This window comes from Gobio gobio, assembly GCF_949357685.1.
Source record: "Gobio gobio genome assembly, chromosome: 22".
Classification (NCBI taxonomy): Eukaryota; Metazoa; Chordata; class Actinopteri; order Cypriniformes; family Gobionidae; genus Gobio; species Gobio gobio.
In genome coordinates, this window is record NC_137118.1 from 21,498,767 (window position 1) to 21,524,247 (window position 25,481).

The 25,481-nt window shown below is 37.0% G+C and overlaps 1 protein-coding gene across 1 annotated transcript in view; it reads left to right on the top strand.

The window, feature by feature from the left end:
- galt (galactose-1-phosphate uridylyltransferase) overlaps positions 1-25,481 on the top strand; it is a 152,792-nt gene that overhangs the window by 86,977 nt on the left and 40,334 nt on the right. Inside the window, exon 8 of the mRNA XM_079804553.1 lies at positions 17,304-17,436. Within this exon, the coding sequence (XP_079660679.1) occupies positions 17,304-17,436 (133 nt within the window). The remainder of the gene's footprint in view (positions 1-17,303; positions 17,437-25,481) is intronic.

A 25,481-nucleotide genomic window follows, 5' to 3' on the forward strand; every position in this document is an offset into this window, starting at 1 on the left:
TTTAATCTTCTTCTCTGCCGTAGCTCTCAAATTGTATTTTCATTTTCAAACTTGCACTTGCACCAAATGGATTTTCAGTGAATTTCGACCTCTTCCTCATATAAAGCTATTCCATGGCTTCAGAACACTTCGCCAATTCCAATAAAATATCATGCACAAGTAATATAAACTACTTTTATGATAATTTTTTTGGAACATTTATTTCTATTTAGGGCTGCCACTAACGAAAATCTATCGACTAAATCTATCGACTAATTTATCGATTAATCGATTAATCTACCGACTAATTTATCACAATAATTTTCAACAATTTTACTTAAAAACATTTAATTTAACTTGCAACGTTGAAATTCAGTAGTGTACTATAAAATGTATAAATGTAAACAAGCCCTTGACAAAATGTAAAACTAAAAGAGTAAAAATGTAAAAAGGTACAAATTTGTAAACCAACATAACAAAAAAAGAGCGAATATCAGCCAATACTTTTTATATAGAATAGTGTTGTCACGATACCAAAAGTATGAATTCAAGATGTTTGCAACAATCACATTATTATCAATCATGTTAACACTAACCACTATTCTGAACCGGTTGATATGACCAAAATCTTATTTCATGATACGAGTAATTTATTAATTTTTTAAATGTAATTTTATAATTACAATATTTTTTTACTTTTTTTTTTTTTTTTAATAAGCCAAAATGTAAATTACAAACAATATAACAAAAACAGTGCTTTATTTTCAGCCAAGCATGGGGTGATTTTCTATTTTCTTTAGTTGTTTGATTAACATTAATCACACAGAATATTAGGTACTTTAAGAGCTGCACGGACCAAGTTCATTGTAACACATCCGATTTTTCACTCAACTCTGTATACGTTCACTAAAGACAAATCCGACTGTGTTTACCTGAATACTCGCCAGGACGTGCATTGCATTTTTACATATTTTTGAAAATTCAAACCCAATAATCCGCGAAATTGACGTTGTGATCTCTCTGAGTGAAAGGCGTGTGTGCGGCTGCGCGCGCTTCAGGTCAGAGTTCGGCAGTGCGAGCACGTCCCGGCCACACCACACTTTTCTGTTGCTTTCTTTTTCCTGAGCTGTGCGTATATATTTGACTGTTCTGCTTCGATTTTTTTGTGAACGGTGGAAGCAGAGCTCACACACGTCCTCACTCCTGCTGTCACACATCGACGCAAATAAAAAAAATACTGCTCTTATTAGAGTGCTGTCACTTTTAAAGTACCGGTACTAATACAATCTTACCCAACTTACCAAGTAGATTAAAAATATTGACGTTGACTAATTATCAGCGTCGACGCAGTCGATGGAATCGACCAATCACGGCAGGCCTATTTCCATTATATATTGAGAAAAAAAGCAGTGTTAACACTCTTCTCGTTTCCTGAATGAAACAAGGTCATACAGGATTGGACATGACATGACATGAGTGTGAGTAAATGATGACAGAGTTCTCATATTTGGAGGAACAATTCCTTTCAGATATTACGTTATGCCATCTGGTAGATTTTTACCCTAAAGGTGATATAGCTAAGACTTTGAAGGTTGTCAAATTTGGTAAAGTTATTTTAAAGCTGTGAAGCAATTGTACGTTCACCTGCTCAGGGATTATTACTCCCTTATAGTGATGCTTTTGTGGCATTTTTCAAAGAGTTTGGAAATAAACAAAAATGCAGATCACTTTGAAAAGGTTGAAAAACCAGGTTGAGAAATCTCATTGGCCATCTGTGCTGTGGCTTAATGTATTGAATGCAGGAGATGTGTTTATTCACACTTTGTTCTTTATGCTAATCAGTGTTCCAGCTGATTCGTTGTTCAGGGTCGTATCTCCAGAGAGTTGTCGTTTCGACTGACGTTCATCTCTTGGCAGATTGCCCCCGCCTTCCTATTTATGATGCCGTTTGTAATTTGTTCAAATATAGATGTCTGTGTGTTCAAAAGAAGTCAAATTCAACAAAGGCCAGATATGACAGGAAATACTGATTGCCATGTTAACATCCAATCATTAATAATTAGCATTGCCTCGATTCATTTTGAGACTGATCGTTGTGTCTAATTCTGAATTTTCCCAATGGATTCATTGAAAAACTCATTAAGCTGCTTTCAGCGCCACAATGTACACATCCTTCACCCTCAGAAGAACATTGTGTAGCTTTCTTCAGGAAGATGTTGAACAATCAACCCTAGACGTTGCCTTCACCAATGAGACATTTAGAAATGGAAGCCCCAGGAAACGTTTAGCATCAGCGTTTGCCTCTGGCGTCCAGTTAGGCCACAATCAACCAGCAACAGGGAGCTCAGCATGGTGTCTGGTGTTTATGAAGAACGTTCACATCATTTTACTTATGTACTTGTCTTACTGTTCTCTGATTGCATCTGATTGGATTTCTGATTGGATTCTATTTCTTGGGTGCACACTGTTATTTTTTTTTTCCTTCTTTCATGATTTTGCTGTGACAAACTTCAGGGATTGTGAGAACTTTTGCTATGATTTTTAACCTCAGGTGAAGTTCTGAAATTTTGTGCGACTTCTTTGGAAGTAAAAATGAGAAACAATGAGATATGGTCTCAGAAGAATAATAATTAGTTGATTAAAAAGTTTATTGAGTCAAACTTAAATGATGAGCCAGGACACAAAGTTTAAGTAAAGTTCAAGTAAAATCTTGAAGTTTGGAGGTTTTAAAGGTTTCTGTAGAGAGATAAATAAATAGACAGACAGAATGTGATTGATTGATTGATTGATTGATTGATTGATTGATTGATTGATTGATTGATTGATTGATTGATTGATTGATTGATTGATTGATTGATTGATTGATTGATAGTAAAACAGACATACATACATATTTTAATTTTTTCATTATTAAAACATTTCCTGGCAAAGCATTGGCACTATTAGCAGCAGGACTTGCTTGGGTTTGTGTGATACCATTTCAGTGTGTAAATGAGGATGTCAGAACAGATTATTAACCTACGGCGCTGTCAATCCTCACCAAAGCATTAGCTCAGTTGCTGATGTTACACAGCCTGCCTTGACTTGTACTCAGGATCTCACTGGGGCACATTAAACAATCTGACAAGCAACAGTCATAAATTAAAAATAAAAATTACAGAAATCCCTGGTGTACACCTGGCTTTACTCATGCACGCAGTATGGCCTGACTTCTTTTGACTTCGTCACTTTGCAGCTTGGTAGAAGAATGGTTTAACTTCGATGTGGACTTATATCTTGTTTACTTTTTATTAAGGGCATCAAAAAAACTGATGAACCACTAATTGCAATTAACTCAGAAGTGTTATCGAATTCAGCAACACGTGCTTCCCAAGAAACACTTATTGTATCAGTTTTGGAACTTTAACTTCAAATATAACAAAACACAACTTTTTTTTTCTGGCACACCATTGGAATTGCCAATTTCAGTCGGGTTTTGGCATGTATTTACAAAATGTATTTGCATACAAAAATAACAAAAGCTGGATTGGCTGGCTTAATGCTACTTCTGAGAGTTGGAGGTTCACTACGCCTGGAAACAAAGTTGTGTTTCCAAGATACTGTAATTTCTTGATATAATGAGCACTTCTGAGAAAATTAAAGTAGATATCTACAATGCAAGTATAACTGTACATTACTATCATTATTACTACTGTTATTATATAAAAGATCAAAATGCAATACAAAATCAATCAGTACTTGTGTTTTGATGGACAGAAATGAATATTACATAGTAACTGCTTTTGTGTGTGTTTTATTTGCACATCTTTTTTTTATTCACAATTGACAATTATTGTAGTATTAACAAAACAAAACCGGCCTTTGGTCGCTTTAAAGACAGTATTTATCTTCTGTACTCAAGTTGTGATTACATTTACTGTGAAATTTTCAATTCATTTAGATTGTGCGTGATTGCTGTAAAATGTTCCCCACTCTCGTGTTCAAGTAGAGCTCAAGTTGACCAACAAAAAGCTGCTTGGTTTGAATGTGAATTCTGTGTGAGTGATGCTTCATGCATTGCTATGTTATTGACAATAGACAATGGCCAACTTTTTTTGACCATTATATTTTGTGAAAGATGAAGTGTGTCTAAACCAGAATAAGAAGTGGCAAATGATACCACTTACCTAAACCCACCCCTAAACACAACTGTCACTGTAATGTGATCAAATCAGTTAATCACGCCCCTCTGTTATGGCCTCACAACCAATCTGTCCTGCAGAGACCTATACTTGAAGTGGACCAGACATTATGCCAGTAGTCAAAAGTCTGGCTACATGAGCCAGGTGGTCAATAGCTGAATAATAGTATCATTCAGCAAAAAAATATCCAAAAAGTATAAAAGAATCATTTGAAGGAAAGGTTAGACTGATGACATCATGACAGTGAACATAATAAATGTAAAGTTCATCTGTCTATACATCACATGACCTTCACTGTCAGTGGCTTCGTTCTTTGTGGAAAATCTTTGTGACTCTGGAAATATGCCTTGTGCAAAGTTCCTCGTGAGGGTCCTCTGAGGCTTTGGCACCTTATGAAAGAGATTAAAAGATGAGAGCAGGAATCCAAAAAAATCACTGATATGTCTTATAGTCTTTTCAGCAGGTACATTGACTCCCTGAGGTGATGGGGTGAATTTCTCACCACGGGTGATAAGACTGTCAAGATTACAAATTTAGTTTCACTTCATGTTCTGGGACGTGTTGATGTATTCACTGTCATTAACGGCTTAGATATGTGAATACCTATTGTTTTGTGGCTGAGTTTTGTACATTCAGTACATTATAATGCATTACTTATTTAGATTTTTTTGTATATTTAGTAGAGCATTATGACAATTTTTTCTAGTGCAAGCAAGCACATAATCATACTACATTTTCCACCATAGTGTGTTCCTCCTTCAGTTTACAAGTCTTTTCATAGGATTTCATATATTAAGTGAACATTTGGGTTATGAACCTTTAATATTTAACCCTGTGTATACTATGAGTTGGTGTAACACACATAAAGGTCACCCACATGTGAAAGGTGAAGCAGGGACTGTGTATGTTTGTACAGTCATGTCTCATAGACAGAGGAATTTTCCTTATCTCAACCCTCATTGGCATCTCTTCTCTAAACACCTCCATCCATTCTGCTGCTCCTTCCCCATCCATTTTCATTCTCAAAGAAGAAAGATCTCTCTGTTTTCCAGACAAACCCATGGCACCAAGTGTGATTCAGCATCTTTATAAAAACAAAAGCAAATATAACCAGTATGAATTGTCCAGCAGTAGGCTAAAATAAAATAAAAATAATTAAAAAAAAAACATTATTTTGGCACTGTTCATACAAACATATATTTATATAGTCAACATTCTTAATACTAATATACAATACATATAATTTGGACTTATTTTATTTTGTTTTGATTCCTTTAATTTCTAGTTGCGTCCCAAACGATGCACTACTATGCACTTACACACTATGCATTTATGCACTATGTACTCAACCATGTAGTGTATGAGTTTTATTCATTTATTTTGTCATTCATTCATTGCCCCATCCCCTCCGTTACGTAATTAAAGCTGTGACAGTTAAGTGCATAAAGTGTCCAACATTCCATTGATTTTTCAGTTAATTAAAGGCACAATATGTAATTTTACCACTAGAGTTTGCTTATTCAAAACAAAGGCGTTTCTTAATGATGCCGCAAATAAGCGTGGATTCATGGGAGTTGTTGTCTTCACCTCCACAGCCGATGGAAATGAATCCGACGAAAACAAGATAACAAACGATTCAAACGATAAGACTAACCATGTTGAGCTATATAACAATGATTAGTTTTCTGTTGTTAAATGTATACAAACAGTTGCTCACCTGTCTAATAGAACACATTGGGCCAGATTTACTAAACAGGGCAAATTAGCGTGAGAGCGCAATTCCAAAAAGTTCTGTGATCTACTGACGATGTGCAAATTAAAGAACACAGACGAAGCCGGATCATTTCCATAATGACCAACAAAATCTACCAGTTAGTGTCTGGTTTAAGACATGCTACTTTTGGGTGGTAAATAATGGCACAAATACCAGTTTATTGACTAGTGCAAACCGTAGTAAATCACCTTGCATGATTCATTTAAATAATCTCCCATACATTTTGCGTCTGAAAGGGAAACTCCTAATGCCTATGCAATAAGGTCAGCTGCAAAAATAACTGTGTCCACACCTTTTCCACGCTAATTTTGGTGTCTTTAGTGATTCAGTGGTTTTTACGAAAGTGAAATGGGAAAACGAGGGTAATGTGGAAATGACGTGGTGACGCAATGCCACGGGCTGATTTCTCTGGAATTAAACATTGTTGGAAATGTTTGGAATAATGTAAGTACACAAGTCAACAAAATATATAACATTGTTCTATTCTAAAAATCGTACATATTATACCTTTTAAAGGCACAGTGTGTGAATTTTAGTGGTATCTAGCGGTGAATTGCAATTTGATATTTAAAGTGTACTTTTTCTATTTGGAATTTTTCAGGGTGAACACACTACTCAGACTATTTATACTGCAAAATGGCATAGAATAGTGCATGAGTATGCAAATTGGGAATTAGTTTTGAATTCCTTGGTTACTGATTATGCCCTCTTTTGTTTCTATGGTTACTTATGATTTGCACAAGTCTCACTTTATGTTCACCTGGTGTTATGTTCAGTCCCTTGTCGGTTCCTGTTTATACTTTTTTGGTTCCTAAGTGTATTTCTGTGTTCTACGTATTTTGGATTATGATAAAAGACTGTCTACTTCACTCTGCTTTATGCATGCTTATCACTATTGCGACAGAAGTAGAACCAAAATAAATTAGTGACTTAATGCCCCCCAAGAGAAGCGTTCCCTCGAAGACCACACAGGGGACTTTCTCAATGTGGTGTGCCTTACTCACTTCCCTGACTGCGCCCTCTTCGTGTTCTACCGGACAAGTATCAACGATTAATCCAAGGCACACCTGCCCAGCTTCCTCCAGTTCAGTCCGCTGGTTCCATCCAGTCCTCTGGATCCACCATCTCCACTGGAGTTGTCCAGCTCCTCGGCTCTGCCCCCGCCACTAAGTCTGTGCAACTCTCTGGCTCCGCCTTAGGCTTCCTGATCCCCAACTTGGCACGGTTACAAATTCTCCGGCTTCACTTTAGGCCTCCAGGCCCAGATCTCCAGCTCGGCCTGTCAGCCTGTCGGCTTCACCCCGGCTCTGCACTCCCTCAGCTCCACCGTGGTTTTTCAGCCCTAGGTCTCCTCCAGACTCCCTTGTCCCTCCAGCTCAGCCTCGGTCAGTCATTGCTCTGCCACGATCTTCCGGGTCTCTGGCTGCATCTTGACCCTCCACACCTTCGGCTCCACCGGGCCCCTCCTTCCCTGTCAACCACACTCCCACAGTCATCGCCCGGGTCTGCTGAGCCCATGTCTCCGCATAAAGGCCAATTTATACTTCTGCGTCGAGTGCACGCAGAGGGTACGGCGTAACGTACCCTACGGCGTACCCTGACGCGCACCTCTCCAAAAATGTAACAACGCGTCAGTTCTACGCGGACCGCAAACGCTGTGATTGGTCTGCCAGAACCCTTCCCTAAGGTCAATAAATAAATAAAAAATCTGCGATAGGAGTGTGTGTGTGTCCAGAAATGGGATGATAGTTCCTTACGTCTGCTATAACACAATATTTTGTAGTCCAGCGATTCTTTATGGTAGTAAATAAAGACATAGATCCGCTGAATATAGTTTATTTATTTTCTCATTAAAACCAAAGATGTTAATCAGTGATTGCATATAAAGAAAAGGGACACATTAGGGTACATTTCGTGAATGAAGTCTCCGCAACAGCAAATGATTGCTCGAGCCACCGCTACTGAAAACAGCGGCCACGAGCTCTGCCTGATTTCACAAACGCATTCCAGCGCGAGATCGCCTTATTTAACTTTACTAATCAACTGGAGATGCTTAATTTGTATTAGATACAACAACTCAAGCTGCAAGAAAAGCCGCTCTCTCACTGCTGCTGATATTCCGACATGAATGTACACATTCTAAGCTGCTTCTTCTTCGGCTGTTGTCTTGATTACACCAACATACCCGAGGACACTGCCTACTAGCGTCTGCATGTGTAATTGCACATTGACGCGGACAACAGCGCAGAAGTATAAATGCTCACGACGACGTCGGCTATGCGCGTAGCCTACGGCGTACACTATGGCGTACACTCGACGCAGAAGTTTAAATTGGCCTTAACTCCAACCTTGGGCCTCAACCTTGGGCTTCCAGGCCATGGATGTCTTAACCAAGTTTATTGTTTCTTCCTTTATAATTAAAATAGTTAAAAAATATATATAATATTTCCCTCATATTTTGATGTTTTAATCGTACTTGCAGGGTCATTAAATACAAATCCCCTAACCAATCCACTCTGGACATCACTTTTGGCCACTACTGTAGATTGCCCAAGTTAAATATAAATTAAATAATTGTATCAACACACAGTGTGCCAATCATGAAATAATACTGTGGTAACTAACTTTCAGATAAGAGCTCCCCGACAGCATGCTGAATCTGCAAGTGGAGTATGAAAAAAGAACATTTAGATGGAAGTGCGTTTGGATAAAAGATAATGACTCCTACTAATGGCTCATAAAACACCATGGAAGGACATTCGGAACATTAAAATGAGAGTTCCTGCTGCCTGGCTTTGCTGCTAGCCCTCTCAAAAAGTGTGGTTTCTGTGGAAACTGCTTTTGTTCTTGCTCAAGAAATTGTTAAATAATGTACTTGTAAATGGGGTCTAATTGGCGTTTTAATAATCGGCGGATGTGTAGTCACATTGTGTAACAGAGCTGCTGCTTTTAAATGTTTAATCACTTGAGTGGCGTCTCTGTCATGTGACTCGCTCTGATCTGTGCTTCGTGACTCTTTGTGTGAACGATGTCTTCATTCTGTGAAATAATGGGAGGATACAACAGCCTGTTTTCCAGTGATCTGAAGCAAGTTTTCACTTATTTTTGTGTTGGAACAACACGATGCTTGCATTCATAGTTGACATTCCTGTCAATTTTCTGTGGAAATGTGTAATGGCATAAGCAACGATACATGTGCCAAATGCTTACGTGATGTTTTTGTCAGCATTACAGCAAACAGCGAGGCATTGTGGAGAGATTGCTCCCAGATTGTTGTCATGGTGCATGTAGAACACCTTGTACCACAAGCAGTCTTTTGCAGGCAGCAGTTGTTCTAAGTTTAGTTTAGTTAAGGGAAAACATCTCAGTGCCATATGATTTTCATGAATAATTTGACATATGTATTAGCCTCAAAACTCAAACCACTGAAGAACAGTGGCACTGGCATATGCTGAATAATTGAGATGTGAAATCCGTTCAGTTGCTGACAAATGAAGTTCACGGATTCTTGAGACAAGGGACAAAACTCTTTTCGTCCTTTTTATTAATTTACTTAAACTGCATTACAATTCACACATGCAGTGACGTATTCTTATATTTAACTTCATTTATATATATATCGTCGCTGCACGATGAAACTCACGTATGTCCAAAACGGTTACTTTTCAGGAAGTGAAAAAAACACAGTATTTCAAAAGCAGTTGAATGTAGTGTTGTCATACTTGGTACGGCATCTTTACATGTAACCATATTCTTGCCAGTGTAATTATATAATCCACATTTGACCAAAATTGAGTTTAAATGGACATATGTGCATATTTTACAGTAACGGTGGTCGATATGCGTTCTTCCGATCATTAATTAGAATGGCCAAGTCGCGTTTCATATTGACAGAGGAATACGCTCAGTTTATTAAATAGCCTACGTCTTAGTTTATTAAATACGCTTAGTTTATTTAATATTAATTATACATTTATTAAATGTCTCTTGCAAACTATGAAGGGACAATGAATCAATACACTGACATGGTAATGCTAGACAGATACTTTGTTTGTACAGTCCTACCGTAATTTTGTCACTCCTAGACGTACGTCTGGCGTCAGGGGGGAAACGTTTACCTCGATGAAGGAAAGTCATTGTCTCACCAGACTATATTTCACGAGACCGACGAGATGCTTCCACAGGGCGGGAGATACACGGCATGATTGACAGCTTTGACACCAAATGGATATACGTGAAAATCAGATGATTCCATGATTTCACAACTTTTCATTGGCCATTTAGATATGTGAAGCATACTGTATACGGAAATGAACCTCGACATTCAATCCGTCGAAAAATCTCAAAATCGGCAAAATGGACATACGTGGTTTTCATCGGACAGCGGCGATATATATTTTTGGAAGAAAATTTAAATCATTGCCCTTATATCACAAAGAAGGAAAAGGCTTCATTAAAATAATACAGCTCTTAAGTATATAAGAAAAATCATTAAGTATTTTGGCATAATCTTTTAATTATTATTTTTTTTTATAAAACTGTAAAAACTGTTTGAAACACTTTTATAAGTCAAATTAAAGTCACAGGGTGTGACCAAGAAAATCAACCAACATGCAGAAAAAATAAACGTAAAACGGGAATGTACATCAGAAATTACAGGCAGATCCTCATGACTGTGTTAAGGTTAGCACGTATTAACAAATGTTGAATAATTTGATCTTTACGACAAGATTAATTCAGGCGGTAAAAAGTTGTGTAGTGTGACCCTTTTAAATTATTAGAAAAATTATTGATATTTTTCAATTAACAAGTCATGATATTTGTAATAAAATAAATTTTACTTTGAAAATACATGAATACAATGTAATGTAATATGATCATATATAATCATAAAATAATAAATAAATGTGTACACACTCACAATTATTTAAGATATACATAAAATAAATAACTTTTTAGTTGGTTACACCAAATTACATTTTTAGGTTATTTTCTTAAAAGTAGCATAGGCTTTTCAACAACCATATGAAACCAACATGAATACAAAGTTGAATCTTTAGCCTAGACATTTTAATGTCTATTAAGTCACCCAAAAATGAAAATCCTATCATCAATTTTGTCAAGTTGTTCCAAACCCATAAGACTTTCGTTCAAGCATGCTTGAGCTTCTGTTTACCATATTTGTTGTGCTCTTATGTATGATGAATATGTGAATAAAATCCTAAATTAAATCTGTTCATCATATAAAACGACCGTGTCACAAGACTTGGATTAAACAGCTCGATTCATATGGATTTATTTATTTTATGATCTCTTAATTAACATTTTAAAGTGTCAGAGTTTTGGGTGAACAGGCTTTAAATGGAGGGACAGAAATCTCTCAGATTTCATAAAAAAAAAAAAATCTGCATTTGTGTTTTAAAGATGGACTAAAGTTTTATGGGTGTGGAACAACATGAAGGTGAGTAAATGATAACAAAACGGTCATTTTTGGGTGGCTTTAGGAGACTTGGAATTTAGCACACATATGGACTAATTTCATGGTGCTTTTGTTCTTTTTGTAAAAGTAAAATTTTCCTTAAAATTTTTATAAAGTTGTAGAAGAATTATTTGTATTTTTACTTTTCAAAAATCAATAAGCCTGAGAAAAAAGAACACAAAAAAATGATAAAATGACATTCCAGGTCTATCAATCCGTCTCTGTCGGTCTCGCTGACGGCTTGCCCAGACTGCCTGTCCCAGCTGTTTCTCTCCGTATCTCTTTCTCTCTCTCGCTATCTCATGTTGGTGCTGAAGGCCTGCTTTCTTCCCCTCTCCCCTTGCAGTCAGAGTGTGTGAAGATCATTGTGAAACCAAGGCTGTAATCAGTCGCCATCACTCACTGCCAAACAGAGCTACGCTTTGTCAAACGCCACCTCCTCATCAGCGCCCGCTGCACTGTAGCTGCCACACGTCAACTTCAGCCGTTTTGTAATCCATCACTGGATGTCATGTTCCAAATCGGCCCTCCAATCCCGTCCTTGGGATCTTACGGTTTTCTCGTCATCACTGGGATTTACTCAGGTCATTTTAATCATACATCGGTCACATTTTATGAGGGTTAAATTCTTTGCATGGCCCTCAGGCTCATGAAAGTCTATTTTGTTCTTCATGACTTGAGTTTTAAATGCTCTGGTTAGGGCTCTGGGGCAGTGCTGGAGGGAATATCTCCGTGGTTCTTTAAAAGTACAGATCCTAATGATTGCAACTGACAAACTGCAATGCAAAGCTTTGTTTCCAGATATGTTGAGAATGTTGAGGGCACAGATTCATTCAGGGGTACAATAAGGATTTAATTTGTAATGATTTTAACTCCACTTCGAGGAATGGTTCAGTAAAAAAAGAATTTGTGTCATTGATTACTCATGTTATTCCAAGTAATTATGCTGTAATTTTTTTCCATGGAAGACTAAATGAAAAATTTGCATGGATTCATTCCTCAAAAATAAATTGATACTTTTATTCAGCAGGAACGTACAAATCTCAAATAAATATTTATATTTATCAAATAATCTTGAAGAAAGCAAGTTTCCACAACAAATATGACACAGCACAACTTTTTAACATTTAAAATAATAAGAAATGTTTCTTGAGCATCGAATCATCATATTAGAATGATTTTTGAAGGATCATGTGACACTGGAGACTAATGATGCTGAAAATTCAGCTTTGACCACAGGAATAAATATTAAAGGAGCTGTATGTAGGACTGTGGCCAAAACTGGTACTGCAATCACTGTCAAATTACTGTAGAGCGGTGTATCCCCTCTCCCCCTCCCCCTGACTCGAGGTTGCCAGATAGGCTGCAGGAGGCAGCAGGAACGTAGGCTGCTACACGGAGCTTTCAATGGCAAGTGACGAGTCGTACACAGTAAGTTTTTTTTTCTTTCTGTTAATTATGTTTATGCTTCAAGAGCGATGTTTTGTGAAGTAATTATGAATCGCAAAAATGTACTAATGGCGATTAGCCAAATATAATCGCAAATATGAACGCTCGTATGTGACAGTACATTCCCACATGAAAAAGTACTATAGTAAAATTACAGCAAAGCTAAATAACATTAGCAATGGTCATACAGGTCAACTTGCAGCATGTTTTGTCCACTATATATGCGAAGAACGAATGAGGAATCATTTTTACTGAGGTAACATTAGGCTACTGTCTCAAATACATTTACACAGTGCTAATAGGCGTGCTAATGTTGTTTTCCTCAGCGTCCCAGCATAATGACAGAGAAACGGGCTCTGATAATGCATTACTAATGTTAGCAATGACGACTCGCCGTTTTTATTTACCAAACAATTCCTTAACGTTACCTTTTCAATTCAATGACCCACCTCCTCCATCTGCGCTAACCTAACGTTACTTTGCACGAACATGCATATCTTTGTTCGACTGTCATACATATTTGAAATGTCCATTTACATTAAGTACAAGTTAGCCAAACATAGATGAACCTTACCTGTCCAGGAGAAAATTAGCAACGTTGGCATCAGTCTTCAAATTATTCTCCGTTTTCAGCCGTCTCTATCTTTCAAAGGCATCTCAAATCCTTGTTTTATTTCGGACACTGTCACAACGTTTTTCTGATTCATAACAAGGTCGTTTAGGTTTCGTAAAGTTAGACATTGTTTATCCAAAAAGTTTGTAGCTGCAGCTGTGGTAACTAGAGCAGAGCTGGCAACCCGAATGCAGAAACACTACTGACTTCGTGATTGGTAGACAGGTGGAGGGTGGCGCTTCAGGCCAAAACACAACATGTCAACATCAACATCAGTTGAGGGCTGCAACTTCACTTTTAAAATGACAATATCTTGGCCGGACAACCGTTGTCAGTGATATAAATATTTGAAATTAACATGATTTCTTAATGTCTAGGGACATATCAGGGCCATTTTATGATTAATTGAAATACATTTCTTACATACAGTTCCTTTAATAAAACATATTTTTTTGTTAAATATACTCAAATGAATATGCACCCCAAGACATTGTGTGTATGATTAGTACTATCTCATGTCGTGTTCAGGTATTTTGTTTTTACGCATGTTTTATGATAGAACCCGCAGTTAATGTCACCTCAGCTATACCTTGTTTGGTGTCTACGGAGTTGTACTTTAAAGATCTAAATGATTGGGTAGATAATATGTTGATACCTGTGCAACATATTAGTATCACAATAATCTAGAATAGCTTCTTCATCAGCAACCAATCCAGTTGCATATGCAAACGATCTGCTTGCGACAAAGGATCGTACAACTTTCCCTCCAAAAGCCTAAGATAGGCGATAGGCTCACTGACCCCTAGGAGGAGAGGCTACCCTCAGAGGTTAAAAAAGACCCTTCCGCACAGATCTCTCTCTTGACTGACGACCGACATGTGGCATCGGCTGGCTCCCCCCCTGGCCAAGCCAGCCAGGCTGGCAGGCCTCCACCACGGCCTGGTAGGTCTTCACTTTCTGCGCCGAAAGAGAAGACTCTTTCAACAGAGTCAGACGGAAATTTCCTTATTCCAACTCGGAAGGAAATTGCAACTTTGCCGTCACTGCACTGAGAAACCAATAGCACTCTTCCTGCCTCTCCTGATTGCTGTGCTGTGTGGGGACAGAAACCCGGTCTGACCAAACGTTCACAGGGTTGGCAGGCCCAACACCTCAAGCCATGTGCAACTTTCTTGTCCATGATGGAGTCGAAACTAACCGTGCAACTTCATCATATCTTTAGTCAACGCAGAAGAAAAGTGATTGTAACTTCAACACCATCGTCTCACAGAACCCTCAAATCAGGAACTTAACGAAACTGCTTCAACTGCCACGGCAATGCAAGTATCGCCTATTTTAACTAATCAGTGGGTTAGGATAAGCAGTAAAATCCTCCTAACGAGGTGCTTTGAAAATAACAAGCTGATGGTTCTGTTCATGGTTAATGACTCTTTTCATAGCTTCATTCCCTTTTTTCATTTTCCATCTTACCCATGTATGTGTGATTTGCGTGTATGAGTTTCTGTTAGTTTAGTTGTGTTCATGATTTAGTTAATACAAATTGTGCACAATACATATCTGGTTCTGACTCCCTGCCTGCAAACAAATTGTCACTTAAATGATTGATTTTGTTACACGCTTTAAGCGCTGTAAATGTTAAGGAAGAATTATTTTTCTGTGGCCATTAAAAATACCCTTCTCTTAGAATGAATTAATAATCAATACTGAGTGTTCACAGGACGAACTGATTGATTGATTGTAATGTTAGTGTAGCTCCATCAAGTTAATTTCATTAACTGATTCAAATATTCATAATTAATCATAATGACTTATGAATAATTGTAAATATTTCTCCTTTGAGCTAACTCGCTACAACCATCAAGGTTATAACTAATGCCTTTTGTTTCTAATATTTTTGGGCTGATAGTTACACATTCCTTCCGTCCCAATATTGAAAAGTAAATTACGATTAGAGTTATTGTGTCCTAATTGTCCATACTGTCTATAAGTAAACAGTAAATCAGAATTACTTGGATGATATATTTCTTCCAGTGGAAAGTGTGTTTTGAGTGTGTGTCAGTTTTTTTAGTGTTTCCCAGAACCTTTGTGTGATGGAAGAGGAGGAGTTTTGGAAGGTTCTGATGGTATGTTCATTTTTCATTTTATGTGAAGTTTCACAAAGGTCCTTCTGTCATGATGACCGTAAAGTTTATGGGAAGGAAAAAGCTGGAAAAGGTTATTAAAAAAACGGCAAAGCTTTCAAACCTAATCCGAGAAACATTATAAAGTCTAGTGTAACAAATATATGGCACAAGCCAGACACTACTATGTTCAGCTGTCATGCCAAATTGAGCTACCAGAAGGGGAGCAATTGTAAGAGAAGTGTGCAAGGGTCCAGCTATAACACTGACAGCATTTCATAGCTCTTTGGCTGAAATGAAAGTGTCCAGACATCAACAATATCTTCAGCACTTTTGGCCTCTTTTGGTGAGTGTTTAAAAGAAAGCATCTTTTGAGGCCAGAATTAAGTCATGTCTAGAATTTAGAAGTCAGGTAGTGAAACTTGAACACTTTTGGTTGGACTTTTTGTGGTCTGGTGCAACTGGTAACACATACTGGTGTGGCTACTTCGATGCGTAAGGTGGTCATTAAAGTCGAGGATAAAGCAAATTTGCATAATGCCAGCCTATGGTCTTCATTGGCTGCCTGCGATCAACATCTGCTTTGATGCCCTCAAACAATTTTAGTTGAAGCTGAGGCCTGGAAGAGTTTGGTTCTTGTTGTTGACATGTCGAGAAGATGCTGTTTTTGTGAGAAAATGTGCTGCGATTGCAAATTCACATTGCATGAACTTCCAATGGATGAGGACTTGCACTCAAATTGATACCAAAAAACTGACAGCATCGTTACTTTCGTGTCACTGTGTATCAAGTGCAGAGGAAGATCCGGAGCTGAAATTCAGATATGGTAATGGGTGTTTGGCTTCCAACATGTGCTGTAAGTTGTAGACCAGTCACAACGGACTGGGCCATCTGACCAATCAGAGCAGAGTAGACCAATCACAGCAGACTGGGCCATCTGACCAATCAGAGCAGAGTAGACCAATCACAACAGACTGGGCCATCTAACCAATCAGAGCAGAGTTGACCAACCACAAAAGACTGGGTCATCTAACCAATCAGATCAGAGTTACCAGTTCTCACCAAAGCTATTTTGTTGTAGATCATTAAACCGTTATGCTGCCTCAGAAATCTTTCCGAAATCTGTTTCATTGGCACATTTGTGTGCAAACACTCCCTGCAAAGTCGTTGCCTGAACCCTGCTTTAGATTGAGCTGAAAATTGCAGTCCACGGAATCCATCCAACTAATCTGGTAAAGTTGGAACACATTTGCATAAACGACTGAGCCAAAATGTAAGTCTGCAAAGCTCCCAGGCACACAAAAGAGGACTCTGAGTCTGTCACACTGGAGAACTGAGTGTTTATAAATGAAAAAAATCTAAAATCAAAAATCTGTTTAATTTATTGGGAAACTAAAGGGAGCGTGTTCACCTTAGTGTCCATAAGATACAACATGCAACTGTTGAAATGGTGTCACTTCACAGATCAAACCTTTTAAAGGGATAGCTCATTCCTTTAAAAATGGGGTACTTGGAGTACACTTTTTTTGGCTTTAAAGCTACATTACCACAGCTTCATTACCAGAATCTTGTGATTGGGAAAGTGTTGTACAATAGCATTCAAAATGGCTAAGGTCAAGCATCATCCTTTGCCTCTGGAAAATTGAATAACATTAAGTAGCATGATATAATAAGTACTTTATGAATTGTGTTGTCTCTGATCACACAGGAGCGTGTGGTAGTGGAAAATGAGCACTGGTTGGTGGTGGTGCCATATTGGGCGACATGGCCCTTTCAGACTCTGCTGTTGCCACGACGACATGTCCTGCGTCTCCCTGACCTCACGGCCCAAGAGAGAGACAGTAAGACTTACATTGTTTTTTTTGTTTTTTTTTAATGGAATGATTTGCATATTATGTTGCATTTTATGTTTTGTCTAAATTATCCAGTGCTTCTGCAGGTTTTAAAGGTTAGTTCACCAAAAAATGAAAATTGTGTCATTAATTACTCACCCTAATGTTGTTCCATACCCATAAGTATTCATCTTCTAAACAAAAATGAAGATCTTTCTTTAAGAATCTGAGAGATTTCTGTCCCTCCATTGACAGTCTAACTATCACTTTCAAGCCCAGAATGGTAGTAAAGACATCCTTAAAAAAAATCCATGTGGTTTAACCTCAATTTTACGAAGTGACGCAAGTGCTTTTTTTGGCCAAAAAAAACATAATTTGCCACTTTATTTACAAATTTTTAATCTCCATTGCACATTCACAAGAGAACTACAATGCATGCGTGTTGTTGACATGAGAGCGGACGTTGTTATGTGAATGCTGGAGATTAATATTTTGTAAATAAAGTGAATTATGTGTTTTTTTTTAAGTGAATTATATTGTTTTTCTGCAAACAAAGCACCCGCGTCACTTCATAAAATTGAGGTAAACCACTGTGTCACAGAGTCAGTCACACCGTCACAGCCATAATCATCACCGACTCACCAGGACCCGCCCACTCGTTCACAATCACCAGAATACTGAATCACTGCACCTGCACCTCATCAGAGACTCACACTATGGCTGCGTCCGAAAACCTAGGTAGCTGACTCGTTGCCTCGCTGCCTTATCAGACAATGGCTTGTAAGGCAGCGTTTGTGCATGAAGGCACCTCACGAAACTGAATTCGGACAGACTTCTTAGGCAGTGTAACCGTTTAATGATGTACAGCAAAATAGAGAGAGCTTTGGTGAGAACTAAACAAATATTTAATTACTACATTAGTAATTTCTCGCTAGAAATGACTTCAGAAGAAACGTACATTTAGCAAACGCAACTTTCGGATGCCATCTTTTTTTTTCAGCTCAACTGTCACAGAATGCAAAGCACAGTTTTGTGGGATATCAAAGGCAGCGAAGGATACAAATATGCTTGCTTCAAAAATCGATCAGATGAAGGTAGGCCTGTCGCGATAGTCAATAAATAAATTAATCACACAATAAAAAAAATGAGCTCTAATTTTTCCACCCGCGATAATTTCCATTTGCATGCTTGTTTGTTTTCCTCGTCTCTCTCTCTCTCTCTCTCTCTCTCTCTCTCTCTCTCTCTCTCTCTCTCTCTCTCTCTCTCTCTCTCTCTCTCTCTCGCACTACCGCCCGCTCCGCGTTGACGTCATTTTTGCCGTGCGCACCCTCACGCTCATGCGGACGCGTCGAGTTTAAACAAGGCTTAAAGCTACACTGAAGTTGGCCGTTTGATAAATGCAAGTTCATTCTTCAGCTTAATCTTTGTGTGCTTCACTTTCAATCTTTGTGTGCTAAAAAGGCACATATGTTCCTGTAGAGATAGCAATACATATTCTCCTTTTTTTTTTGCCAAATAAATGAAAAGCATGTCATCAATGTCTTCTCTCTTGCTGTATCAAAATCTCACCTAGCTTTCCTCAGAGATGTCCCAATAATGTGCTTAAAGTCAAGTCAAATTCAGTTTGTGCATGATTACATGATATACATTTTTTTAATACTGTATCCTAAATTGTAGATAATTAAGCTAAATATCATATGCTGAAGTTAATTTCTGTAATGTTAACGATTAAAAGAAAAAACAACAGCAAGAACCGTACAGAACCGAAAACCGTGACCATAAACCGTGATACGAACCGTGGGATTTGTGAACCGTGCCACCCCTAATATGCAACTAAAACACAATCATCCATTGCAGTTTTCATCCATTTTATTTATTGTTTTTGGTATTTATTCAAGTGCATTTTTTGTTAACAGACTGAGAGTCCATTGCTTTTATTGTTTTTGGTTGTTTTGTTCATTTATTGTGGATATTTAAAATGTTTTCCGTTTTCAGTGTTAAATAGTCTTTAGAAATAAAAGTTTATTGATCTTTGAAAAGGTGTACCTGCATTATTATTCCATTATCATTATTTTATATGAAAATGGTATAAGAACGACAATATCATCGTTTATTGCAATAATTTCTTGGCCAATTTATCGTCCAGCAAAATTTGTTATCGTGACAGGCCTAGATGAAGGTATCTCAGGAGACAGAAAGTGAAGCTAACATTAGATTCGGACGTGCCTTGGTGCCTTTCTGCCTTGAAATGTGTCCTCCGAAGGCAGCATTTTCCGGGTTTCGGACGCAGCGTATATATTCACCTGGTCACCATTCACTCATTGTCTAGTCTCATCTCGGTATATGCTGTTACTACAGACACCTTACCTCTCAACCTACCTGTGATCATCCCGCCTCGTCTCCTGTCTTCCATCCGTTAGCCTGGTTACCGATCTTCATTCTCCGAATCCACCATCACCTGCAAGATACAACACTTCTTCACCGGCTAAGTCACCATTAGCATTCCGCAAGTCACTATCTACTTCCATTGCCTGGTTCACGCTGCTACAACCACACTCTAACTTTAATAAAGATCACTATTACTTACCTGCTTGTCTGTGCCCTTCTGTTCCGTGACACAATTGAGTCACATGGATTAATTGAATGATGTCTTTTCTGGGGCTTGAAAGTGGTAGTTGCATAGGCTCTCAATGAACAACATGAGGGTGAGTAATTTTCATTTTCGGGTGAACTATCCCTTTAAAATAATGACAAGTTTATTTATTAATTTATCTTTTTATGTATGTCAAACTTTTAATTCACTACTTTGAATTAAAAAAAAAAAAGTTAGTTAAGAAAGTAATGGCAGTGGCTATATATATGCTATTTACAATAGATTCTATTAACACTAAGTGAAAATAGCAATAGATTCTTTGAAGGTTACCTCTTTTGTGTAAATAGTAGTTAGATTCTGTTTATGCTTATAAATAGTGGCAGATATTACTTGCACCTCAGTGTTGTTGTACATTACAAGGTATGCAATAATAACATAGTGTAAATTATTATTTATTAAAATTATTTAATAGATGCCGCCTTATTAGGACAATAAAGCCCTCCCTACACCTACCCCTAACCCTAACGATAAACACTTTATTATTTAACACACATTATACCCTTTATTTTCACTATTTCCAATATTTTCTTCATTTTTATTGAAAAATAAATGCCTTTCCGATCTGATATGTGATGGGATTTCTTCCACACGCCTTACCCCTTCACTATTGATACTGTTGACAATCCAGCGTTTTCCGTAATTTTGTATGACCCAACCAGACGTCAGTGGGCGGAGTTAGTATAAATAGACTCTGCCAACAAGGTGGGCTATTTGCACTTTGTGTAAATAGACACTCCGCTAAGTAATATGTTCTGCAGTATACAGTGTGTATAAATCTCAATAGCATAAAAAAACAGATACCACAATTTATTGTATTACTTTTACTTTTGGCCGTGACTTTATAGTCATTCCATTTGGACTGAATTATGATGATGTTTTTTTTTCCCCCTCACAGACAAATTTATTTTACGCTGTAAATTCTGATTGTCACCAATAGAGCCGCAAGAGAGAGCTCACAATTTATAAACTCCCTTTGGCTTGCTGTCTGTTTCTTAACATTTCTGTCTGAACCTTTAAAGACACCTCGCTGTATCTCTTCCTGAAGTCTGCTTCGACAAAACATCTCCTTAAAACCTCACGTCTCCTTGTCACATCGCCCAGTGCCCTTTTCCTGCGTTGGACTTGACACACACACTGACACACACTCATACACACCTACGCACTTCTCAGATGTTATTAAAGTTGCCCTGTCAGTGCCAGAAAAAGTAAAGAAGTGGCTTTCGAAGCTGTGACACCAGATAAACATTCACCTCCTGGATACGCGTCTCTCACGCTCGCAGGCTTAGTTCTGACAGACTTAATCCAGTATGTAAATAAACCTCAGGGAAATTACCAAGCAGGTCAGCTGTTGTCAGAAAGAGAGGCAGAGAACCACACTAGATCACAACCCCGCTTTTAGCCTGCCAATTACAGACAACCCAGTTGACATTCTGATGCTTTGACACTCGAGGGCTGTTGTTTGTTTTCGAGATAAATCACTGTTTTGAATTGTAGTTTGAATGGTTAATGACACATGTTGATGCTATTGTGGCATCTGCTTTTTTTCAGGAATTTTTTGCCTGTGGAAATAATAAACCAAGCGGTAATCCAATTGCATGAATGCACCGCTTTAAATTGCAGTGCATGTAAACAGTGTGCTAAAATGGTGGCAAAAGACAACCAATCATGATCTAAAGAATGTTTGTCTCTTTAAATATTCAAGAGCTTTGTAGAAAATTTCACACACTGTTTTTGGCTTCAGTGCTTGAAGGAAACATGAACAGTGACGACAAACGCATAAAGCCTGATCCACTTTGCAGCCCATTCAAATCTGAATGACATAAAGCAATCAACCACAGTTGTTTTTATCTGACATTTAGGGGTGAGTTTATCTGAAATAGTTCCGCAAAAATATCTCTTATATAAAAGAAGTGCACTTGTAGTATACACTGTAAAAGAGGTAACCTGCAATTGTATTGAGCTGATTTTGTACTTGATTTAACCCATGAAAACTAATTTTGTTTGTAAAAAATCACTGCATTCAGGTTGATTCAGCAATATTGAATAATATTTAGGCTAGATGTTATCATTTTTGGGATACTTTAGATCTTATATAGTATAAGATATATATATATATATATATATATATATATATATATATATATATATATATATATATATATATATATATATATATATATATATATATATATATATATATATATATATATATATATATATATATATATATATATATATATATATATATATATATATATATATATATATGTATATATATATATGTATATATATATATATATATATATATATATATATATATATATATATATATATATATATATATAATGTATTGCTGAAAATATATTCATGAAATAAAAGACTATATGTACACTTTTAAAAAGTGCACTTTGTAATATGTGAAATTAAAAGTTTTATTACATATTAAATAATTGTTTTAATCATTTTTTCATGTTTTTTTTTTTTCAAATGTAACCTCAACATACAAATACATGACATAAATATATTTTAGTTTACTATAAATGCTTGTCTGTACACTAAACCCTAACGCTCAAAATAATTAATTGGTTTGATTAGGGTAAACTTAAATTAAACAAATTCGTTCAATCAAATGAACTTCTATGAGTATTTAGAACTTTCTTTTTCTCTTGGGTTTATGAAACTTACATATTTTAAGTCATCCGAATCGTTTCATTATTTTGAGTTCTATGAACTTAAAGGAACGAGCCGACTTTTGGGGACTTTAGCTTATTCGCCGTATCCCCCAGAGTTAGATAAGTCCATACATACCATTCTCATCTAGCTGGAGCCATTTACTTCCAGTCTTTGTGCTAAGCTAGGCTAGCGGTGGGTGCAACAAACTAACATGCAATAAACCAATCAGAGTCTCATCTCCCATTCCCTTTAAAAGCCAGTTGCGCTTGCACCATATGGCGGATTTGCTATTTACATGGCGGAAATTGCGAACAGAAAGACTGAATGCTTTTCCAGAGAGGAAGCCTTATTTTTAATATTTAAAAATGTTCCCTGTGCGTGTAACAAGCAGAGTGTATGTGCGTTGTGCCACATATATGCGCATATTACTAACGCGCCCTTTAAATAACACAACAAATACTGTGCTATTGACTTTAGACTAGTTTTTTGTTGGTGAATGGCGCAGTCAATTTCAGTTGCCTCAAAATAGCAGAGCGGCAACATTGCGCCTATAGGCACAACCCTTTTGGACCATGCACTGACCTTTTTTTTTTTCGTCGTTAAACTAGCAAAAGTTGATTCGGACACGCCCTAAGTATACCTGTGCCATGCGCTTCAGACCATGCGGTCAGATACCATCATGGTGACAAGTGGAGCAAGAACTTGGTTAGAACAGGTAAATGTTAAATTCTCTAACCATACTCTTTCAGCAATTTGTATGCTATGCTAATGAAAGAGTATGGCTATATATAAAGCATTGTGTTACCAATTAGCATTTGCTTAATTAGCTAGTAAAATTTCCACTAATAAAATATTTAAATTGAGATTACATGATCATTTTAAATTAAATGTATGAATTAACTTAAAATGTTCAACTTAAGACCAATTCAAATGTATGAGTACAAAGTAGAAATCTGCCAGTTCTGCTTACTTTGAAATGTTGAAATTCTTAACTTAATAAATTTGCTGTAATTGATTTTTGAGTTTTGCCAAATTATTCGGGTTTGCAGTGCAGCAGTACATTTTAAACATATTTCAAAGACAATAGAGTTATGCAATGACATCTAAATATGTACTTATCTCCTACTTAAGTGGGTCGAAAAATTATTTTTAATTGCATTTAATATTCAAACACATTTTCATTGAATTGCAATTATCATGCAATTAAACATTGCATCCGAAAACATTGCATTCAGTATATACTTTTAAAGTATATTATTTCTGTAATAAGTACTTTAAAACTTGCTATAGTGTACACTTTTTTACAAGGGAGTTTTTTCTATGGGGAAAAAAAATGTGTCAGTCCATAACTGCAAAGAAAGCAGAAGAAATTAAGTCAACACATGGTTATATGGCTAGCCATTTCAAGTGTGAAAACTGTATTGATCAATGACACAACAGTGATAGTTCATAGTCTGACTATTGCGTTCAACAGACTGTCGTCAACGTCAGTAGGCCTACAGTACAATTGATAACCCATCCAATCCCTGTTGAAAATCTTCAAATAATGCATTTCATCATTTGAGACCATTTGCTCACTCTGTCTGATATATGCACATAATAATGCATCAATCATGCAGATGAACAGTATAATGTATAATGTAGATGAAAATAAGCCTCATCAGCTCTTGTTTAACATGGAGATTGGGAAATTGTTTCGAATTGTCTCCGAGCTGTGACGCTCTCCCATTGTTCCAGTTGAAGAGACTGCCTAAGGATCACAGACTTCCAGCCTAGCATGTAATCTATTTTATCGGCTGACAAACCAAACATTTCCCTGAGTAAGTGCCGGAGCTCTCAGCAGTTTTTAGGCCAACTCTTTCAGACTCTTTCAGACCAAAACGCTTTATTTGAATGCACATAACTCATTATTGCTCAGTTAGCACACGCTTTCTTATCCGAACCAATAAAGGGTGTTTTCACACTTGATTTGTTTCCTGAAAGTGCTTCACAAGAATTATACTTACATGTGTACTCTGCAAATGAACTCGGGAAGCAGTCTGAATATAGTTGGCTTTATGTTTACAATAATTTGGGCTTTACACGAAATGAAGCAATCTGGCTTACTTTACTAGGATTGTCCTCCACTCTGAACTGAATTGACCCTTTAAAATGTTGAAATGTGCTCGATTACATTTCACATTTGGATGTGCCTGGTGGCAACACTCTTCTATATCAATCGATCATCATTTTATGAATAACTACTGCCATAATTGCTAGAAATTGCAGGTGGTTAGTGAAAAAGATGCATTTATTTTTGCACTTATTTAACATTTGCATAAGTGGAGCAACTATTAAGTGAATTCACCTCATAGTGTGAATGGTAAATGGATTAAAACCTTGTTTAAAAATTAAAAAAAAAGATCCAAAATGATCAAAGGTTTGGTATGCAAACAGAGATTTGTAACTACTAAGGCTACGTTCAGACTACAGTTAAATGTGGGCCAAAAATTTTTGTATTATTATTTTTTTTTACATTCTCGACATTATCAAGACAGTTGCGAAAGGTAGTGGGAGGACAATGATGTATCAGAGCTTGTAAGTATTAAAGTGACAGCTCTATATACAAGCAAAACATGTGGGCTCATACACTACTATATTCCTTATAGTAGTGAAATGTATTGGGACACCCCTTCAAATCATTGAATTCAGGTGTTCCAATCACTTCCATGGCCAAATGTGTATAAAA